The sequence below is a fragment of the Salvelinus fontinalis genome, chromosome 4 (genome assembly GCF_029448725.1).
Source record: "Salvelinus fontinalis isolate EN_2023a chromosome 4, ASM2944872v1, whole genome shotgun sequence".
NCBI lineage: Eukaryota > Metazoa > Chordata > Actinopteri > Salmoniformes > Salmonidae > Salvelinus > Salvelinus fontinalis.
In genome coordinates this window covers 908,059-928,049 of record NC_074668.1, presented here as the reverse complement: position 1 = coordinate 928,049, position 19,991 = coordinate 908,059, and the positions used below count along the sequence as shown (strand labels likewise).

At 43.5% G+C, this 19,991-nt stretch overlaps 2 protein-coding genes across 3 annotated transcripts; both read right to left on the bottom strand.

Annotated features, from left to right (window-relative positions):
- Positions 1 to 3,534: 3,534 nt before the first annotated feature.
- LOC129852754 (RING finger protein 223) lies at positions 3,535 to 7,957 on the bottom strand. Its single transcript, XM_055918416.1, has 2 exons — positions 7,674 to 7,957; positions 3,535 to 4,644 (listed from the first exon to the last, which is right to left on the bottom strand). Exon 2 carries the CDS (start codon positions 4,543 to 4,545, stop codon positions 3,952 to 3,954), a length of 594 nt encoding a protein of 197 aa, XP_055774391.1. The 5' UTR covers positions 4,546 to 4,644; positions 7,674 to 7,957; the 3' UTR covers positions 3,535 to 3,951.
- A 621-nt stretch (positions 7,958 to 8,578) lies between these two features.
- Positions 8,579 to 17,869, bottom strand: wdr31 (WD repeat domain 31). 2 transcript variants are annotated; one of them, XM_055918555.1, is made up of 10 exons: positions 17,562 to 17,869; positions 17,040 to 17,199; positions 16,719 to 16,848; positions 16,553 to 16,627; positions 16,129 to 16,273; positions 15,818 to 15,918; positions 15,112 to 15,179; positions 14,254 to 14,395; positions 13,806 to 13,968; positions 8,579 to 13,685 (listed from the first exon to the last, which is right to left on the bottom strand). In XM_055918555.1, exons 2-10 carry the CDS (start codon positions 17,087 to 17,089, stop codon positions 13,528 to 13,530), a joined length of 1,032 nt encoding a protein of 343 aa, XP_055774530.1. In that variant the 5' UTR covers positions 17,090 to 17,199; positions 17,562 to 17,869; the 3' UTR covers positions 8,579 to 13,527. The 2 variants fall into 2 exon arrangements, with proteins under 2 accessions (XP_055774530.1, XP_055774531.1); XM_055918556.1 differs by having other exon boundaries at positions 17,040 to 17,196.
- Between the last annotated feature and the right edge of the window lie 2,122 nt (positions 17,870 to 19,991).

Genomic DNA, 19,991 nt, shown 5'->3' with positions numbered 1-19,991 from the left:
AGACAGACAGATACAGACAGGTGGACAGACAGACAGATACAGACAGGTGGACAGACAGACAGATACAGACAGGTGGACATACAGACAGATACAGACAGGTGGATAGACAGACAGGTGGATAGACAGACAGATACAGACAGGTGGACAGACAGGCGGATAGACAGACAGATACAGACAGGTGGACAGACAGAAAGGTGGACAGACAGGTGGATAGACAGGCGGACAGACAGCTGGACAGACAGACAGATACAGAGAGGTGGACAGACAGACAGATACAGACAGGTGGACAGACAGACAGATACAGACAGGTGGACAGACAGGTGGACAGACAAGTGGACAGACACACAGATACAGACAGGTGGACAGACAGACAGATACAGACAGGTGGACAGACAAGTGGACAGACACACAGATACAGACAGGTGGACAGACAGGCGGACAGACAGACAGATACAGACAGGTGGACAGACACACAGATACAGACAGGTGGACAGACAGGTAGATAGATAGGTGGACAGACAGACAGATACAGACAGGTGGATAGACAAGTGGACAGACAGACAGATACAGACAGATACAGACAGGTGGACAGACAGGTGGACAGACAGACAGTGTCACTTTCTGAAATTCAATTGTGTAATAAACCCCTCAGTGAGCATGTGATATGTCTCCGTTTTTATGTGGCTTTGATTTTAATCCAATGTAAGCGTTAATATAGCTAACCAACTAAAGCAGGTGATGACTGCCTGTCCCTTGTCCCAGAGAGAGAGAGCGGACTGGAGACTGTTTGTCTGCTCATTATCTTTACTTTCAGTGGTTTAGATTTCAAAACAGAGCCCCTTTTGTTTATTCAAGCTATGTTTTCATGCTCACCATTGTCCCCCTTAGTGTGGCAGCACTGAGTCCCGGCACACACACACACAGTAGGTGTACACACACATGTATACACACACACAAACTGCGTGGGCGTGCTGATGAGTCTTGTTTGTGATTGGGGTTTAGAACGTTGGAGGAAGAGAATTATCCGGAGGTTTTGTGAGTGCAGTGACCTCTTTCGGGTACAGTGTTTTTGCCAGAGAAGACAGGACATGGAGCGACACTCAGTACCCATCACCCACACCAAGAACCACTGTTTCAAGGCCCACTGTTTTGCTTTTTTTGTCATTTGTTGAAACCATACAAAGCCTCTTATTGAAGTGCAAAAGAGAAGATCCTCATTGGTACTTTCAAATCTCAATTTTTTTGCCAAATTCCCATGGTGGCTCAGCTCACCGCTCAAAGCACACCCCACGACACAAACAGCCACAACCCCACCCCCTGCACCCCCCCCCACACACACACACACACACAGACACATGCGAAGGGAGTACCCCGTTCTGTCCTGTGAAACACCCACAAACCCCACCCCGTGCACTCACACACAAAGGAAACCCCTAGATCCTCCCCATCCTATCAGAAGCTGAAATGACGACACAACTGTACAGCTCACGACATCCATCACTAAATCCATTCATTTCCTTGGTATTATTACCCGTTTCCTCACCCTGAAACTACCAGTCTGTGTCAGAATGACCTGGAATCCATGGTGCAGTTATTTTTAATCAGTCACTACAAACCACAGCTAACTTTACTCATCAGTAGTTGAAAATCCTGAACTTCCTTTTCAGGGGAATGTGTGATCTAAAAGTGCATGTGATTAGGGCATGTGATGACAATGGTTTATAAGGCAATATGTCATACACATTTTTTTTTTTTTACTGATCATGTCAAAATAAATCAATGTACAAAAGCAAAGAGAATATCTTTGGGCCAGTAACGATCACTGGTTCGAATCCCTGAGATGACTAGGTGAAAGATATGTCGATGTGCCCTTGAGCAAAGTACTTAACCCTAATTGCTCCTGTAAGTCACTGTGGATAAGAACGTCTGCTAAATTACTAAAATGTTCGTGTAAATGTACCACTGGCAGGACTACTGTGTGCAGGACTCTTTTTCCAATTTCCTCATTGATAACATCTCTAAAACGCGGATCTCAACGGAACATTATATTGTATGCATCGCACCTCTGCTGGCTACATTCTTGACTGGCATCCACCTAGAACTTGAACCGGAATCCAATATATTACTCTGTTACTGCAGGTGCCATGTAAAACATGTTGTATATGCTATGATGACAAAAGAGAGTAACTTGACTGGTCTCATTCATTTCAAAGGAGCCAATGTTATTTTGTGGAATTTTTTCTGGTTGTACCACATTTCAGAGGTCACTGGAGGAAGAAAGATTTTCAATTGTCATTGAAGAGTATTAGAGGAAATGGGGAAAAACCGTCCACAGGTCTAATTATAGACTCTTAGGTTTGTGGTGCACAGAGCAAAAAGGTAAGCTGTTATAAATAGAAACAATAGCAAGGTCAGCACTCAGTATCTGCAGTGAAATAAATTAGGAACATCCAACGGTCAGATGGAATAAAAGGAGGAACATCTGTCAGATGGAATAAAAGGAGGAACATCTGTCAGATGGAATACATTTTCCTTTATTTCACTGCAAGGACAGTGCTGACTTCACTCTTCTTCTATTCATTGAAGAATAGAAGGGAGTCTCAAGTACTTTTTTTACTTGGGTCGATTGATAACTGGATATTCCCATGCGAGCCCCAACTTCCTGTATTACAAAAACCCAAATGCACTGCTTTACACTTCCTGCTTTGTCATGCTTCCTCTGCTCCCCCAGATATTTCTCAATCTTTTAGGTTCCCATTACAAATCTTACTATCAGGCAACAGCAGTTTACGTCATTATTTTCATTGACCTTACTTGACCCTTTGTCAGCCGGTGAACTGGTCAATCAGTAGCCAGATGAGCACAAGTTCAAAACAAAGCTCTGTACTTTTCCATGACACATGCGCGACATGCATCGCTAGAGTGAAGCGCATCAGTCCTCTGTTCAATGCTGTGACGCCATCTGGTGGAGACCACAGAGAAAGACAAATCTGAACCTCAGTAAATTAGCATCCCTTATTGGAAGTGCTACTTCATTTGTTATCACAGTGTAATATAACTGAATATTGACTTTGAATACAAATATATTATACAACCAAATCTCCCTGACACATCTAAGCCAATCTAACATCAATGAACCGTCACATATGTACCCTGATAGACAAACACAATGGGCACCAAATCCATGTTGACTTTATTTCAAGTTTAGGAAATGCAAATAATTTGCCAGAGCAACATTTGACAAATGTACAGCCAAAGTAAGTAAAATAAGGATTTATTTTTAAATATTATAAAACAAGACAATCCTAAAACCCTGATGTGTGAAAGCGTAAACTGGAGAAAATGTGACAATTGTATTTGTTATTCTGACTGTTTGATTCTATGTCTCTATCAGCTTGATAATATCCATGCAACCAAAATGGCTTTTTTCCTTAAAAAAAAAAATATTAAAAAAAAGTGTAATTGGTATAAGCAAACATACTAATTCCACATTTCAATCTTCAACCCCTTGCTACGTTGACCCCCCCCCCCCCATTGACCTCAAGATTATCTCCAATCTCTTAGCCCTAACTGTTTCTCAGTGATACCACAGTGTCTTACTCAAAAAAAGGTAACTGTGAATTTGTATAGCCAGTCACTATTGATTTGCATTGAAGTACGTCGAGTGTGTTTACTGTGGATGGAAACCTGGAGGACAGCAGGACTATTATATTATGACATGTATCACATGACAGTCTGTCTATAAACAGAAAACCACAGAGGGAAATGTGGTTCTCGTGTACGACATGCGTCATAGTTGTACACAAATTCAGCATACAGATACACAACTGCTAAGAAATAGATACACTTTAAAAAATATATTAAAAAAAAAAAAAAAGGTACTGAAAACTGCTACAGTAGAAGCCGGGTAACGTCTCTCTCCGAGGTCCATCAGGTCCTCTCTCCGAGGTGTTATAGCTTTTTATATGCAAGGAGAAAGATGATGACGCAGGTAAGCACCACCATCATCATCACCACTGACACCAGGAGGGAGGCTCTGCATCCTGGTCTACGACACAGTCTCAGCAGTGCCCCGAGCCTTCGCCTCTGCCCCCCCTCTACGTCCCCGCTGCCTCCTGTGGGGCTTGGCTGCCCCACATCCAGAGAGTGACTAATAGAACGCAGCGAGTTCAGGGGGGGGGGTACATCGGTGGTCCTCTTCACCTGCAGCTTGCCCTTGTTGCGGTTGAAGCGGATGCTGTAGACACGCTGCATGGCCCCGGGGAGGTAAGAGAGCACGGCCCGGTCCGTGGTCAGCTTGGGCAACCCCAGGTCGGGTAGCGGTGTGTGGCCCCGGCACAATGGGCACTGGATGGAGTCCGGCTTGGCTGACTTGACATTCATACGGGCCAGGCACTCCAGGCAAAAGGTGTGATTGCACTGGAGCATCTTGGGAGTGCGGAAGACATTGTTGAACTGGCTGAAGCAGATGGCACATTCCAGGTCTGGGGCGCCCTCGTCAAGCGGGGGCTGGAAACCGAGTCGAGGCTCCTGGTAGGGGTCCATGGCTGGGACCGGTGGGCAGCAGTGGGAGTTCAGAGCAGCTCTCGGGAATCAACAGGAATGTAGGAGGTCAACTGCCACGGACATGAGACCGCTGGCAACCTGAGGAGGACACAACATTGAGGTGATGATGCACCTGTCACATGGCACCTCTTAACCAGGGGCGTATTCATTAGTGCACACGTTTTGCAATGAAAACGATGCATTTGTTATTGGACAATTTCAGTTTAGTCCCTCCCCGTTTTGGCTCGTTTGGTTCCTAGTGAATACACCCCAGGGAAGTAAGGTAAACATCAACATAGAAATGCTATGATAATGAAGAAAACATCTCCTATTCTATCTGTAGATAGGAGGCTGTAGACAAGAGGGGGGGAGCAGCAGCTGATCAGTCATCAATTACCTACAGAACAATGTGTTGAACACACACTGGGTACGTCCCAATTATCTCTCCTTCCTCCGAAAGTGTGCACTTGTTCACTTCCCTTCACTGATTTGAAAAGGAAACGACTGGTATAAGAAATGTGGTGGAAACTCCCACTAGGCCCAGTAACGGGGTCAATGGAATGCAGACTGTTCCATTGACCAGACTGGCGCACATTCAACAAATCTGATCTAACAAAATGGACATTTGTCAAATCTGTCATGATTGATGTATTGTAACAGGCCCACAATGTGGTTACTAAAGTCAGATTTGGATATAACATTTAGAAGTAGTCCCTTTTCAGGTTTAGAAGAAGTGACTGCTAAATGCTAACACCCGTTCGTATAATCTGGTTAGCATAGCTAGCATACAGGAAATCGGTGGTGGTAGTCTAAGTCGTTTTTAACTAACGCAGTTGTATGGTTAAGATGCCATGAACATGTGTTGGGGTTGACATCCATACAAGCATTATGCCCCGATTTTAACCTCAACATAGTGTTGAGGGGGGCACACATTTTGCTGGGGGGCAATGAAGACATTTGAGAACAGTCCCACGTGTTTCCATGGCATTTACATTGTTTTGGTCGAGTTTGATTGACCTCTTTGCCGCATCTATACCTCCACTAATCCAACACGTTTAGATTGTGAGAAGGAACAGAATGTGTGCAAACGTCAGGAGAAAGGTGATATCTGAACACTCACTCAGAAAAATGTTTCTGTTTTATAGAGGGAGCCATGTAGAAAAATGGGGTGCATAATTTCTATTTAATCTTTATGTTGACAGGGTGTCAAAACTGAGACCAAGGTCTCTTCCAGATGAGCCCTGTTTAGCGCCACAATATATGTAACAGTATAACTTTACGTCGTCCCCTCGCCCCGACACGGGCGCGAACCAGGGACCCTCTGCACACATCAACAACGGTTGCCCACGAAGCATCGTTACCCATCGCTCCACAAAAGCCGCGGCCCTTGCAGAGCAAGGGGCAACCCTACTTAAAGTCTCAGAGCAAGTGACGTAACTGATTGAAATGCTACTAGCGCGTACCCGCTAACTAGCTAGCCATTTCACATCCGTTACATATACATCAAAATACACATTCATATTCACATTAAAAATGCACATTATAGAGGCAACAATTCCTCAACTGTTAAAAGTGCTTCATGGAGCAAAACGTTTCTTTAATTTAACGGAGCATTTTCTAAATTCAAACAAACCCCCTGCAACTAGACGGTCTTCCAAGCTGAAACGTGTCGTCTCCCAAGTCGGGAATTGAGGAAGTATCGCCAAGTAAAGGTTTGTCAAAATCTCTGTGCTACTCTTACCTTCCTAATCAGCCAGCTGGAGAAACATTAATAATGGTCTGACTAGGCAGATTTTTAATAGCTTGGTTAATCTGTGTCTAGGAAGCCACCCCTCAGAATTCTGTCAATAGTAGCCCTTGATCATGATTCCCAGCCCATTTACATTACACATAGGAATCATTGGACGAAGGAGGCTTCTGTAGGGGGGGGATTTTTGTTCAGATCCGCGATGCTCCGTCTGAACATTCACACACATCGCTTGCAGTGCGGTTTTAGAAGCAGAAGGACGTCATATTTCAAATAGGTGAGAAATAATACAAAACAAATAAAGGTTCAATTGATACACAATTTTATAGGGTTAGGGTTCCCACATGGCCAGATCTCCATGTTACAGTGCTTGTTTACGGAAAACAGTGGCATACCTGTGCTAATTAGCCATCTGTGTCTCCGAACACCTGTGTGTAAAACGTAAGACACAAATGTGTTGTCACTGAAAATAACGGTCAGCTGCAACTGTGTTAAAACAGTGTACATAAATGTGTATTTTGCATTTGTTAAATAATTTGGATGTGACATGAAAGTAGAGAACTTTGTTTCTAGACCTGTACCGCAATTTAGAATCGATTCACGTTTAGATGGAGAACTTGGCTGTTTTGGCTTCCAGAGCCAAGTCACCCTTTAAAACAGAACATGTAAGGTTCTTGGACTATAAGGACTAACATCAGGTTCCTTTAGTCTAATACTGAGCTGTGCCAATAGGTATTGTAATATGGCTCACCAATCTAAATGTCAGACCTTGCTGCAGTTTCCTTGATTTTTCTTAAAGTGCATGTACGGTAAACATGTTTAGGTGGTTTCATGTAAAGCATGCCCCGCTCTCACATTTATGGGTCAAATAAAGTAGTCATAGTAACACATTTATTGTATGCAAAAGAGAAGGACAACTTTAGTTCCGCCATCTACCACTACACTAATATAGGCTACTAGCTGACATTCAGTATGAACTAGTCTATCAATTTAGAGAAATACATACAGAAAGGACTGATATCATATTACATCACCTGAGTGAGAAACACATTCAAGTTCATATTTCTCACAAATCAGGCAAGGCAACATATACCAATATTCAGTTTCCATAAACCCCCAAGAAACAGACACTACTTACTGGTAAAATAGGTGAATGTGGATAATTTGACAGTATGTAATCCGACCCGACAAGAGGAAATATTAGGCTACATCCTTATTTGACAGTTGTAAGGAGAAGTGACGTCCGACGGGCCTTTTGCCCTGAAAGCAGCAGAGGTGCCCAGAAGAATACAAGCCTGCTGTTTTCACTTCTGAAAGTTTTAACCCCGAGTCCAACTTTATAAAAAAATATGAAATGAAAAACTACAGTTGAAGTAGTTACCATGTCTCTCATATAGTCGTGGTTAAAGCGTGATCTTGCCGGTGAAGAGCGAGCGCAGGCAGATCCCCTGGAGCAAGGTCATAGAGCGCGCTCCTCCAACCAAACTCTTGATCTTTAGGTGATACTACTTCAACTCAGCTCCTTTGCTCTCGGCTTTGGGTAAGTCAGTATTTGAATACTGTTACAATATGAGGAAACATATACGGGGTAGCTAGTCAAATGAGCGACTCGGAAATATTAGGCCTATCTGTGTAAACATACTTGGCTCGGTGAGCGCGAGCGGCCGTCCGTGGGTAGTAATTTGGAAATGCACAAATCTAATATAGCCGTCGTTGCACCTGTGGCGACTTTATGTAGATTAGCGAGTCGACCCACAAACTCCACACAATACAGACTACTCATTAGTCTTGGAAAGAAAATTAAAACGTGTCTTGTCTGTCATGGCTTATACAAAGGCTGTAGATAGATAGGCCCTATTGTATGAAGTTACTAGTTACTTGGCAGTACAGGATTTTATATAAATAGTTGGATGTCCCAAAAACTTTGCTTGGCGAAGACATTTGATGAGGATAATTATTGTGAAATGTAAGTAGTAGGCCTATCTAAAAAAAATAAGCTTAGGTGGCTGTTCATGTTTTTTTTTAAATATTTTTATTGGCGAGGATGAGAACAGGAGAAATGTAAGGAGTAGGGTTGGGGGAGGTCAATCTAATCCTAGATTTGTACATAGGGGAAAATTCGACCTGGAGCTGCAGGTAAGGACAGATGTGACCTGTTTCTGTCACCCCCCCCCCCCCCCCCCATCGTTTTGAGGGTGTCCACTAAGGACTCCTAGATTGAAGCATTGTCATTCCATTGGTGAGATTAGTGAATGTGTTGGCTTTGGTAAAACATAAGACTGACCATATTTGTAACAATCAGATTTATTAGATCAAACATAAAGACCAACACAGACAGAGCTAACACAACGGGACCCACACACCCCTTCTCTTATTCTATTCAAATATGGCTTACATCCCAAATGATACCCTATTCCCTTTTTAGTGCACAACTTTTGAACAGGGCACATAGGGCTCTGGTCCAAAGTAGTGCACTATATAGGGTATAGGGTCCCATTTGTGACGCACCCAAAGGAGACAATGGGACGGTTAGATTCCAACCAAGAGCATCATTGATTATTACACAGAACAGTGGCATCTCATGCTTGTGGCTCCTCACCATGCCACTCATGGTTGACACTGATGCAATTTTTGTATGCATACTGAACAAAAATATAAACGCAACAATTTTAAAAGATTTTTCTGAGTTACAGTTCATATAAGGAAATCAGTCAATTGAAATACATTCCTTAGGCTCTAATCTATGGATTTCACATGACTGGGCGGGGGTGCAGCCATGGGTGGGCCTGGGAGGGCATAGGCCCACCCACTTGGGAGCGAGGACCAGCCAATCAGAATGAGTTTTCCCCCACAAAAGGGCTTTATTACAGACAGAAATACTCCCGCAGGTGATGAAGCTGGGTGTGGAGGTCGTGGTTACACGTGGTCTGCAGTTGTGAGGCCGGTTAGACGTACTTCCAAATTCTCTAAAACGACGTCTTACGGTAGAGAAATTAACATTCAATTCTTTGGCAACAGCTCTGGTGGACATTCCTGCAGTCAGCATGCCAATTGCACGCTCCCTCAACTTCATATCTGTAGCATTGTGTTACAAAACTGCACATTTTAAAGTGGCCTTTTATTGTCCCCAACACAAGGTGCTGCTGTGTAATAATCGTGCGGTTTAAATCAGCTTCTTGATATGCCACACCTGTCAGGTGGATGGATTATCTTGACAAAAGGATAAAATATTCACTAACAGGAACGTAAAAACACATTTTTGAGAAATAAACATTTTGTTCATATGGAACATTTCTGGGATCTTTTTATTTCAGCTTATGAAAACATGGGACCACCACTTTACATGTTGCTCTTTATATTTTTTCATTCAGTGTATGTTTGTATGACACCAACAGGCTCCTGAACAGCTTCTATCCCTAAGCCGTAAGACTGCTAAAATAGCTAACAAAATGGCTACATGGGCTTTCTGAGTTGACCCCGTGTATGTTATTTTTTGCACTGTCTCTATGCACACTCACAGGACTCTACAGTCACGTACACACACACTCGCATACAATCATAATTTACGCTGCTGCTACACTGTTTATCATATAGCCCGATGCCTAGTCACCTTACCCCTATACATATCTACCTCTCACTCCAGTATCCCTGCATATTGTTAATATGGTATTGGAACTGACCGTGTATATACAGTGGGGCAAAAAAGTATTTAGTCAGCCACCAATTGTGCAAGTTCTCCCACTTAAAAAGATGAGAGAGGCCTGTAATTTTCATCACAGGTACAACTATGACAGACAAAATGAAAAAAAAAAATCCAGAAAATCACATTGTAGGATTTTTAATGAATTTATTTGCAAATTATGGTGGAAAATAAGTATTTGGTCAATAACAAAAGTTTCTCAATACTTTGTTATATACCCTTTGTTGGCAATGACAGAGGTCAAACGTTTTCTGTAAGTCTTCACAAGGTTTTCACACACTGTTGCTGGTATTTTGGCCCATTCCTCCATGCAGATCTCCTCTAGAGCAGTGATGTTTTGGGGCTGTTGCTGGGCAACACGGACTTTCAACTCCCTCCAAAGATTTTCTATGGGGTTGAGATCTGGAGACTGGCTAGGCCACTCCAGGACCTTGAAATGCTTCTTACGAAGCCACTCCTTCGTTGCCCGGGCGGTGTGTTTGGGATCATTGTCATGCTGAAAGACCCAGCCACGTTTCATCTTCAATGCCCTTGCTGATGGAAGGAGGTTTTCACTCAAAATCTCACGATACATGGCCCCATTCATTCTCTCCTTTACACGGATCAGTCGTCCTGGTCCCTTTGCAGAAAAACAGCCCCAAAGCATGATGTTTCCACCCCCATGCTTCACAGTAGGTATGGTGTTCTTTGGATGCAACTCAGCATTCTTTGTCCTCCAAACATGACAAGTTGAGTTTTTACCAAAAAGTTCTACTTTGGTTTCATCTGACCATATGACATTCTCCCAATCTTCTTCTGGATCATCCAAATGCTCTCTAGCAAACTTCAGACGGGCCTGGACATGTACTGGCTTAAGCAGGGGGACACGTCTGGCACTGCAGGATTTGAGTCCCTGGCGGCGTAGTGTGTTACTGATGGTAGGCTTTGTTACTTTGGCCCCAGCTCTCTGCAGGTCATTCACTAGGTCCCCCCGTGTGGTTCTGGGATTTTTGCTCACCGTTCTTGTGATCATTTTGACCCCGAGGGGTGAGATCTTGCTTGGAGCCCCAGATCGAGGGAGATTATCAGTGGTCTTGTATGTCTTTCATTTCCTAATAATTGCTCCCACAGTTGATTTCTTCAAACCAAGCTGCTTACCTATTGCAGATTCAGTCTTCCCAGCCTGGTGCAGGTCTACAATTTTGTTTCTGGTGTCCTTTGACAGCTCTTTGGTCTTGGCCATAGTGGAGTTTGGAGTGTGACTGTTTGAGGTTGTGGACAGGTGTCTTTTTTATACTGATAACAAGTTCAAACAGGTGCCATTAATACAGGTAACGAGTGGAGGACAGAGGAGCCTCTTAAAGAAGAAGTTACAGGTCTGTGAGAGCCAGAAATCTTGCTTGTTTGTAGGTGACCAAATACTTATTTTCCACCATAATTTGCAAATAAATTCATAAAAAATCCTACAATGTGATTTTCTGGATTTTTTGCCATAATTTTGTCTGTCATAGTTGAAGTGTACCTATGATGAAAATTACAGGCCTCTCATCTTTTTAAGTGGGAGAACTTGCACAATTGGTGGCTGACTAAATACTTTTTTCCCCCACTGTAGCTTCTTACTTTGTGTTCTTCTTATTTTTGTTCTACCTTGTGTTCTTTTTTTTTGTTGGTGCTACATTTGGAGCTTGAAAGAAAAGGCATTTCACTGTACTTGTGCACATGACATTAAAACTTGAAACTGTATGGGATGTGTTCCCATCAGAATGTGTTAGCCATGTAACTGGCGAGTTAACTACTGTAGCTAAAGCCCTTTCATGATGTGTTGGTATAGTGTCTCTCCGTGCCTATCCAATTCCTCAGAGGTAACTATCTACGGCAGGGATTCCCAAACTGTTTTAACCCGCGACCCCACTTTGATATGAAAAATGTTTTCGCGACCCCAAAATTAGAAAAAAAATAAGTGATGTAATCAACAGCCAATGTTAACTTTTTAAATTTGAGCTATGTCAGTCTATTACAAATCAGTCTGACAGTACTTTTGACAGTATTTCAATCTGAAGGACATATGTTTTGAAATGACTGAAATGCATTGGGAAGTTCAGAAGATCATCAGCCAATGATTTTCTGTGAAGAAAGTTACATTGTCATTGATGTTATTTCCTCCCCCAGTCTGATTTAGTGCCTGGTCTTGTCCACGCTGTTCTAACGAGTTCTGCTTGTTGGACTTGTCCATTCTGTTCTAAATGAGTCTTGCTTGTGGGCATTGCAGAAGGGAAGACACACATGTGTTCCTGAGAGTCTTATCATTCAGTGATGGGGGGGGTCATAATATTTTGTAGCTTAAACCGTTCGAAAGATGGAGCCACGTTTGTAGGAAGAAAACAGAACCCCTCTGTTTATTACAACCATATCTAGCGACTACCGGAGGTTACTGATGTAATCCCGCCTCTATTAACCAAGCGCAAATGCAACATTTTTTTCCAGAGTTTCTCTCGAGACCCCTATTTTCAAAACTGGTGACCCCATATGGGGTCGCGACCCCTAGTTTGGCAAACGCTGACCTACAGTGTGGCAGTATCTCAGTCAGTTTAATACAAATACACTGCATTCTATAAGTTACATTTTTGCCAGCATAATAACGGAGTATGTCACAGAAGTCGAGTATCACAACCTGGGTCGACATTAGCACTGCCGAGTTGCGCTGTAGCTCAGCTGGTAGAGTATGACGCTTGCAACACCAGGGTAGTGGGTTCGATTCCCGGCACCACTCATACGTAAAAAAAATATATATATGCACGCGTGACTAAGTCATCATTTTGGATAAAAGCATCTGACAAAATGTGGCATAAATTTGTTATTGTATGATTAAAATGGGGTTGTGAAGCCATTTCAAATAAACTGTCGTAAGAACGTAAGTGTCAATCTCCGCCTGTGAAGTTTCACCCAAGTCCGGTCTGAAGTAGACACTTTATTAGAGTGGGACACGACTGGGGTGTATTCATTAGTGCACACCATAGTAAACTGTAGCAAAATGCATTTTGCAACTGAATATTTTGCAATGAACATTTGCACTTATTGGACAAGTTCAGTTTAGTCTCTCCACGTTTTGGGCCCGTTTGGTTCCTAGTGAATACACCCCTGCTCTAAACGATTCATGATTTATTTGCCTGCTCTATTTTATAGTGGTTATAGTTTTTCCTAAACTATCAGATTAACGATTCCACAATTGTCTACTTACAGTTAGCAATTTGGCTAATTGTACTTGCTAAAGTTATCACTATCCACTTAGTCTCCAAACATCCAAAACATTTCTGTTGTACCAAGACATCCCAAAGCAGTTGGGCCTCGCCTGATGCTCTGAGTACAATGTCTTAGGGCTCTCCCTGATTTTAGAATGACTCGCAGGGGTCTTCTCCCATCAGTTGACCCAGGGATGGTGTCTCCTGATCAGGTCCATCTGACTTAAAGGGCCTCGCTGGCTTGGAGGTCTGTGTGGCCCACAGTGTAGGTGATTTGGGGTTTTGGGTTACCGTGCCGGACCGGTCCTGTGCCCTTATCAGAAGCGCGCCACCTCCTTTAGGTCCAGCCCATCCGTGTGATGGTGGAGTACGTGGAGCCCTGTGTTAAAGCTGGCACACAGCAGACTGCTGGAGTCACTTGGGGCCAAAGACACCAAAGGACCTGATCCATCCAGGGTCAGAGTGGTCAGACAGGCTTCAGAGAGAGAAAGAGTGACAAGGAAAATGGGAAAGAACCAAGAAGAATAAACATGATGAGAAGATAGAGGCCATTTAGCTCACTAGGGTAGGGCATCGTAGTGTAGGGCAGTGTTACCTGCAGTGTTTTGATCCCAGATTTTGACTGAGCAGTCATGAGAGGAGGACGCTACGAGCGCAGGGCCCCCGGGGCTGGAGGGCAGGAACACACAGCAAGCGGTGGTCTCACGGTGGCCCCGGTACTCCACCACCTTACAGCCAGGCTGCCTGAGGTCCCAAAGCTACAAACACACACAGAAAACACATGAGTGATGTGGGATTCACACAGTAACAAAACTCCGTAGGGACAAACTTCATTTCAATTCTCTACCCTTCTACAGGAGTGTGAACTCGTACACTTCCCCCTCATCAATTTAAAAGGGATGGACAGGTGTGAGCAACATGGTAGAAACTCCAGTCATTCTTGCACCAAACCAATGCCGTTCATTGGGGGGGGAGTGAACAAGTGCACAGTTCTGGAAAAGGGTAGAGAATTGAAAACCCAGAGAGGGTTGAAGGGGTCTCACCGTAGCCTCACAGCCTTGGCCTCCGAAGCCATTGCTGCTGGACAGGAGGTGGTTACCGTTGGCGCTGATGTCACAGTGTGTCTGGATGTATTGCTTGGCTGGGAACGTGTTAGTGACCTGCCAGGTACGACTGTCCCACACCCTGCACATTCAAAATGCATGTATCAACTTGGAGCACTGCATTCAGAAGCTGGTGGAAGGAGTTATAGGAGGACAGGCTTATTGTAATGGCTGGAATGGATTAAATGGAATGGTATCGAACACATTAAACATATGGAACATTCATTCCATTCCAGCCTTTACAATGAGCTCGTCCTCATAGCTCCTCCCACTAGCCTCCTCTGACTGCATTACACACAGTAACACTGTTAGTGATCATACCCTGAGGGACTACCAACAGCATATAGCCTGGGGGCCAGTCTGTCGTCCTATAGCCTGGGGGCCAGTCTGTCGTCCTATAGCCTGGGGCCCAGTCTGTCGTCCTATAGCCTGGGGCCCAGTCTGTCGTCCTATAGCCTGGGGCCCAGTCTGTCGTCCTATAGCCTGGGGCCCAGTCTGTCGTCCTATAGCCTGGGGCCCAGTCTGTCGTCCTATAGCCTGGGGGCCAGTCTGTCGTCCTATAGCCTGGGGGCCAGTCTGTCGTTCTATAGCCTGGGGGCCAGTCTGTCGTCCTATAGTCTGGGGGCCAGTCTGTCGTCCTATAGCCTGGGGGCCAGTCTGTCGTCCTATAGCCTGGGGGCCAGTCTGTTACTGCTCTCTTGCAAACTCCTGATGGAATTGGTATTCAAAATATGTTTGGCTTGACAATGAAGTAGGCAAAAGCAGCGACAGATCTGGGACCAGGCTATAACAACTTACCTGATGGTTTTATCCTCGGATGTCTGAACGATGGAGCTGCTCTCAGGTACCCAGCACACATGAGTAACCTGAAAAAGAGTCAGGCTCTATACGAATGATCATACGGAATAATATTTACAATACTTTTTTGTGTATGTAATAATATAACGTTTAGTAGTGTGCAAGATTGATCTACATTTTGTATGCTTTAAATGCCAGGATGTCATACTCATTTCCCCTTTTCATATAGTGTGAATTCCTTAAAGGGATATTTTACTTCAAAACAAATAAATAAATAAATATACATATAGTTTTAGTCCACTGTTGATATGACCCTAAAAATGTTGCATGTCAGCAGTAACATTTAAGATAGAGCACTTTCAGTACAAAGTAAAAAGTGAGATTGTGCAAACTATACCAAACGCATCACCAAACTTTGTGATTTCACTTGAACATATTCATTAATTAAATTGCCTTTCCATTATGACGGTGGAACAGACGACACTTCCCCAATTTGGATGAGCTGTAGTATGTTCATCATTTGTACTAGTACAACTTTTTACTAAACCGTGTTTCTAAATAGTATGCAGTACTGTTAGTGCCTAGTAAATACTTATAGTAAACAGTATGAAGTATGATAATTCGGACACAGGGTATGAGATATCATCCTATCTTTATAAACCCTTTTTATAGTACCCTCAAATCAAGGGATAGAGGAGTCACTTACCAGGTTTCTGGAGACTGTGTTCTTATGCACACGCTCGCCAGACTCAATGTCCCAGAGGCACATGGAGTTGTCACGGGAACCAGTGCACAGCCTCGACCCATCTACCGAAAATACAAGTATGGTTTACACACACAGGTATTTATTATGGTGTTTGATAAGGTGTTAATGCAAGTGTTTGAGGGGTGAAGGTGGAAGTTGTCCCTAGACGCTGATCTTGAATTTTCCCCACTAATAGTTAAAGGTTAAGATTGGGGGAGGAGGGAAATCTGATCCTAGATCTGCACCTAGGGGAAACTTCATCCTGTTTCTACCTGGACTGACAGCCAGCCCGTTGACCACCAGCTCATGGCCACAGAACTCCTGGATGGGCTCGTCCCCCTGGTTGAGGTCCCACATCATAACACTCTTGTCTCGAGACGCACTGAAGATCCAGGTGCTGCCAGGAAAACACTCCACCTGGGAGAGAGAGAGGAGACTCGATAATTAGATACAGAATATCTACAAACACACACAAAAAAAGGTATTGTAGCAAAACGTTGACGACAACAAATGTGCAAAGGTAAAATCGTGTGTGTGGGAGACGTATTTTTCTACTCTGTTACTCCCAGCACCACAATTGATATCTATTCTAAAGACTACAACACACCAATAAAACAGCGGCAGGCATCCATTCAATATCCACAGCCACATTGCACCCTCTTTCTTCAACTACCTCAGAGTGCACTGGCTGTTTACCTTGGTAACCTCTCTGTTGTGACCCTGGAATGACTGACATAACTTCCCTCCTCTCCAGTCATACACAACCACTGCCTGGGGAGAGATGAGACAGATTAGCAGTCAGTTTCCTGTACTATATTGTCACTCGTAAAACACGTGCATAAAACCTAGTCAATTTACTCACCATGTCGCCTCCCCCAGACACACAAAGGTCTGAGGTCAGGTTGGTGACACAGTTGACGGCATCACGGTGGGCGGGTTCATACTGTATCACCTGACTGACAGCAGCATCCTCGCCATTACCTTTGGTCGCCCTGCAGAGGCACAGTACAATTGCACCTCAAGAATAGCCTTCGATTATCCATTAGGCCTATTTGACGTGTTATGGGATTGTTACAATCTGAACCAAGCACCGCACAGATCATCTGATCAATAAAACATCTGGAGTCTGTCTTAAGCAGGTTTAGGTATGGGGTCACTCAGCCTGTGTTGCTGGCTGTCTTACCTGTACAGTTCAGAGCGCGACCGTCGGAACTTGCTCTGAAGTTTCCCCATGTTGTGTCAGAACAACCTGGCTGTGGAAGCAAGCAGGGCTACCACCCAGGTCCCCAACCCATATGAGCAGATTAGGGTCGTGTTATTCTTCAACTGTCAACCACCTTCTGCTGAAATATCAACCCAATACACAGATTAATGCAACGTGCACCCACTATGTCACTTGACACCATCACAGTAGTCTACCTATTCAACTGTGTGATGATGTAAACACTCCATGAGCTAAATAAATAAACCGGGCGACAGACAGAAGGAAGCTTTATTCAGGAAGGAGGGTGAAATCCTATTATGATTACTGCCACATCGCATTAACCCAACCGACGACGACACTACTTCCATAGCTGTAGCAGTGTTATGCGGACACACATACCAGGTTAACGGTACTTTCAATGGTAAACAGATCAAATCCTTTTTTTACAGTGACTTGTCGAGCTAAAACAGGTGGTGGCAAGCCAGATCGATTGTTGCTTACCTGCCCAGCTGGGGTGCGTAATTGACTATGACTACTAAGCTAGCTAGCTGCTGGCTAGCTAGCTTGCTAACTTAATCTTGTTTTATCTCTCATGCCACGAGATGTGAATGAGCTAGCTAGCACGCGACGACGCATAATTGTGATAAATTAGACAACGTTACTCCCTTCTTCTCACAGATAAACTGTACTCCCGTTCCGGTATTCGTAAACTTTCGCCGTAGATTGCCTCAAAAAAGCTATTTTTTTGCCGCGAACTCATCGCACTATTCACTTCCTAGCGACGCTTTCTGTTACCAGGCGAACTGAGGTCACCTGACACAGAGGGAGGAGCAACTTTGACAAAATAGGTTTCTAATAGTCTACTACCAAATAAAAGTCCGTGCTCATTTTGTGTGATTTGTGCAATTAAACTAGTGGCGTGGCAAGGCCCACGTAAGATGATGTAACTCAATATTGCAAGCTCTTATATTGCTAAAAGTATTTCCCCTACATAAAGAAACATACATTAGGATATATTAAAGCGTTTTGGAAATATAGACCTGTAAACACAGATACAAAAGGAGGAACTATCAACTATTCATAGTTTTGATGAATGTTGACTTTAGTTTACAAACTCTCATTTAGTGCTGTATGGTCCTACCTGACAAAAATACATACAGTAACATTTATTTGTATTTTTTTTTTTTAAATGTTGTAGCTATTGTAATCTAGTCTGAGTACCAGTCATGTGGCAGTCCAATTCCATGGTCTAGTAACTGCCTTAGGGGATGGCTAATGGTGGAGTGGGCCTCTCAAGGACATGTATGGTAGATTCAGAATGAATTCACATTGGCATTTCTAGTCAATGAGTGTCAGCTTGTGTTGGTTCCTTGTAGTGAACACCTGCTTTGTGCGCTTGTTATACGTTGTTCCATCCTCTCCATACACCATAACTATCACCAAGCCAACATGGCAATTCCAGGGCAGACAGCCAGGATGATGGACACGACAGGATAAGAATGCACTTGAACATCCCAATATGCATCACAAATGCAGTGAGCCAACGGAAGGTCATATTGGACTAGCAATGAATCAAAGTTCACTTCTAAATGATAAGGTGACTTAAGGGGCGCAATCCTGTTGGGGCAAGTTTGGGGGACAAGTTGTAGAGCTAGGGAGAGGGTGTCAGAGTCCTAGGTCGGATTCTCTTTCCTTTCAAATCTAAGTTAATTGTCACATACAGTTTAGCTGATGTTATAGCGGGTGCAGCGAGATGCTTATGTTACTAGCGCCTAAAAATGCAGTAACATGTAAAGCAAGTACACAAATAATAAAACAATTAACAAGAAAGGGGCCTCCCAGTAGCCTACTGTCACTACAGCCTGTGTCACAACTGGCTCGGGTTAAGCGAGCAGGTGTTAAGAAGCGCAGCTTGGCGGGTCATGTTTCAGAGGACGTGTGACTCGACCTTTGCTTCTCCGTAGTTGCAGCGGTGATACAAGATCGTAATTGGACATCAAGGAATTGGGGAGAAAAAGAGTTAAAATTACAAAAATGATCCCATTAACAACTCAAATCGCACTGCAACAGTAATCCAAACGCTATCTGTATGAACTCTGAGTGTACAAAACATTAAGAACACCTGCTCTTTCCATGACATAGCTTTCACCTGGTCAGTCTATGATCCCTTATTGATGTCGTTTGTTAATTAAATCCACTTCAATCAGTATATATGAAGGGGAGGAGACAGGTTAAAGAAGGATTTTTAAACCTTGAGACAACTGAGATATGAATTGTGTATGTGTGCAATTCAGAGGGTGAATGGGCAAGACAAAAGATTTAACTGCATTTGAACAAGGTATGGTTGTAGGTTCTAGGCACACCGGTTTGTGTTAAGAACTTCAAAGCTGCTGGATTTTTCATGCTCAACAGTTTCCCATGTGTATCAAGAATGGTCCACCACCCAAAGGTCATCCAGCCAACTTGACACAACTGTGAGAAGCATTGGAGTCAACATGGGCCAGCATCCCTGTGGAAAGCTTTCGACACCTTGTAGAGTACATACCCTGATGAATTGCGGCTGTTCAGAGGGCAAAAAGAGGGTGGTGCAACTCAAAAATATTGTGTACACTCAGTGTGTACTGTTTACACAATATATACTAAGAATGATATGTACAGCAGTAGATATATTAGAGTGAGCTATGTCAAGAATCAAGTATATAAATGAATATGTGGTGTGTATACACAGTGTAACTAACTGTACAGTAGTAGAAATATTAGAATGAGCTATGTCGAGAATACACTATTTAAATACACAGTACAAAACCCCATAGCAAAATGGATATAATTGCAGGAAATTAGCTTCCGGACCAGATTCTGAAATATAAATGTATATATACAGTACCAGTCAATAGTTTGGACACACCTACTCATTCCAGAGTTTTTCTCTAT

Bases quoted from the DNA above. Each gene is read 5' to 3' on its own strand.
- LOC129852754 (XM_055918416.1), bottom strand. From the start codon at position 4,545: ATGGACCCCTACCAGGAGCCTCGACTCGGTTTCCAGCCCCCGCTTGAC.
- wdr31 (XM_055918555.1), bottom strand. From the start codon at position 17,089: ATGGGGAAACTTCAGAGCAAGTTCCGACGGTCGCGCTCTGAACTGTAC. The intron at 16,849-17,039 runs GTAAGACAGCCA...GTGCCTCTGCAG, and splicing joins TCGCGCTCTGAACTGTACAG to GGCGACCAAAGGTAATGGCG. The intron at 15,919-16,128 runs GTAGAAACAGGA...TATTTTCGGTAG, and splicing joins CGGGCTGGCTGTCAGTCCAG to ATGGGTCGAGGCTGTGCACT.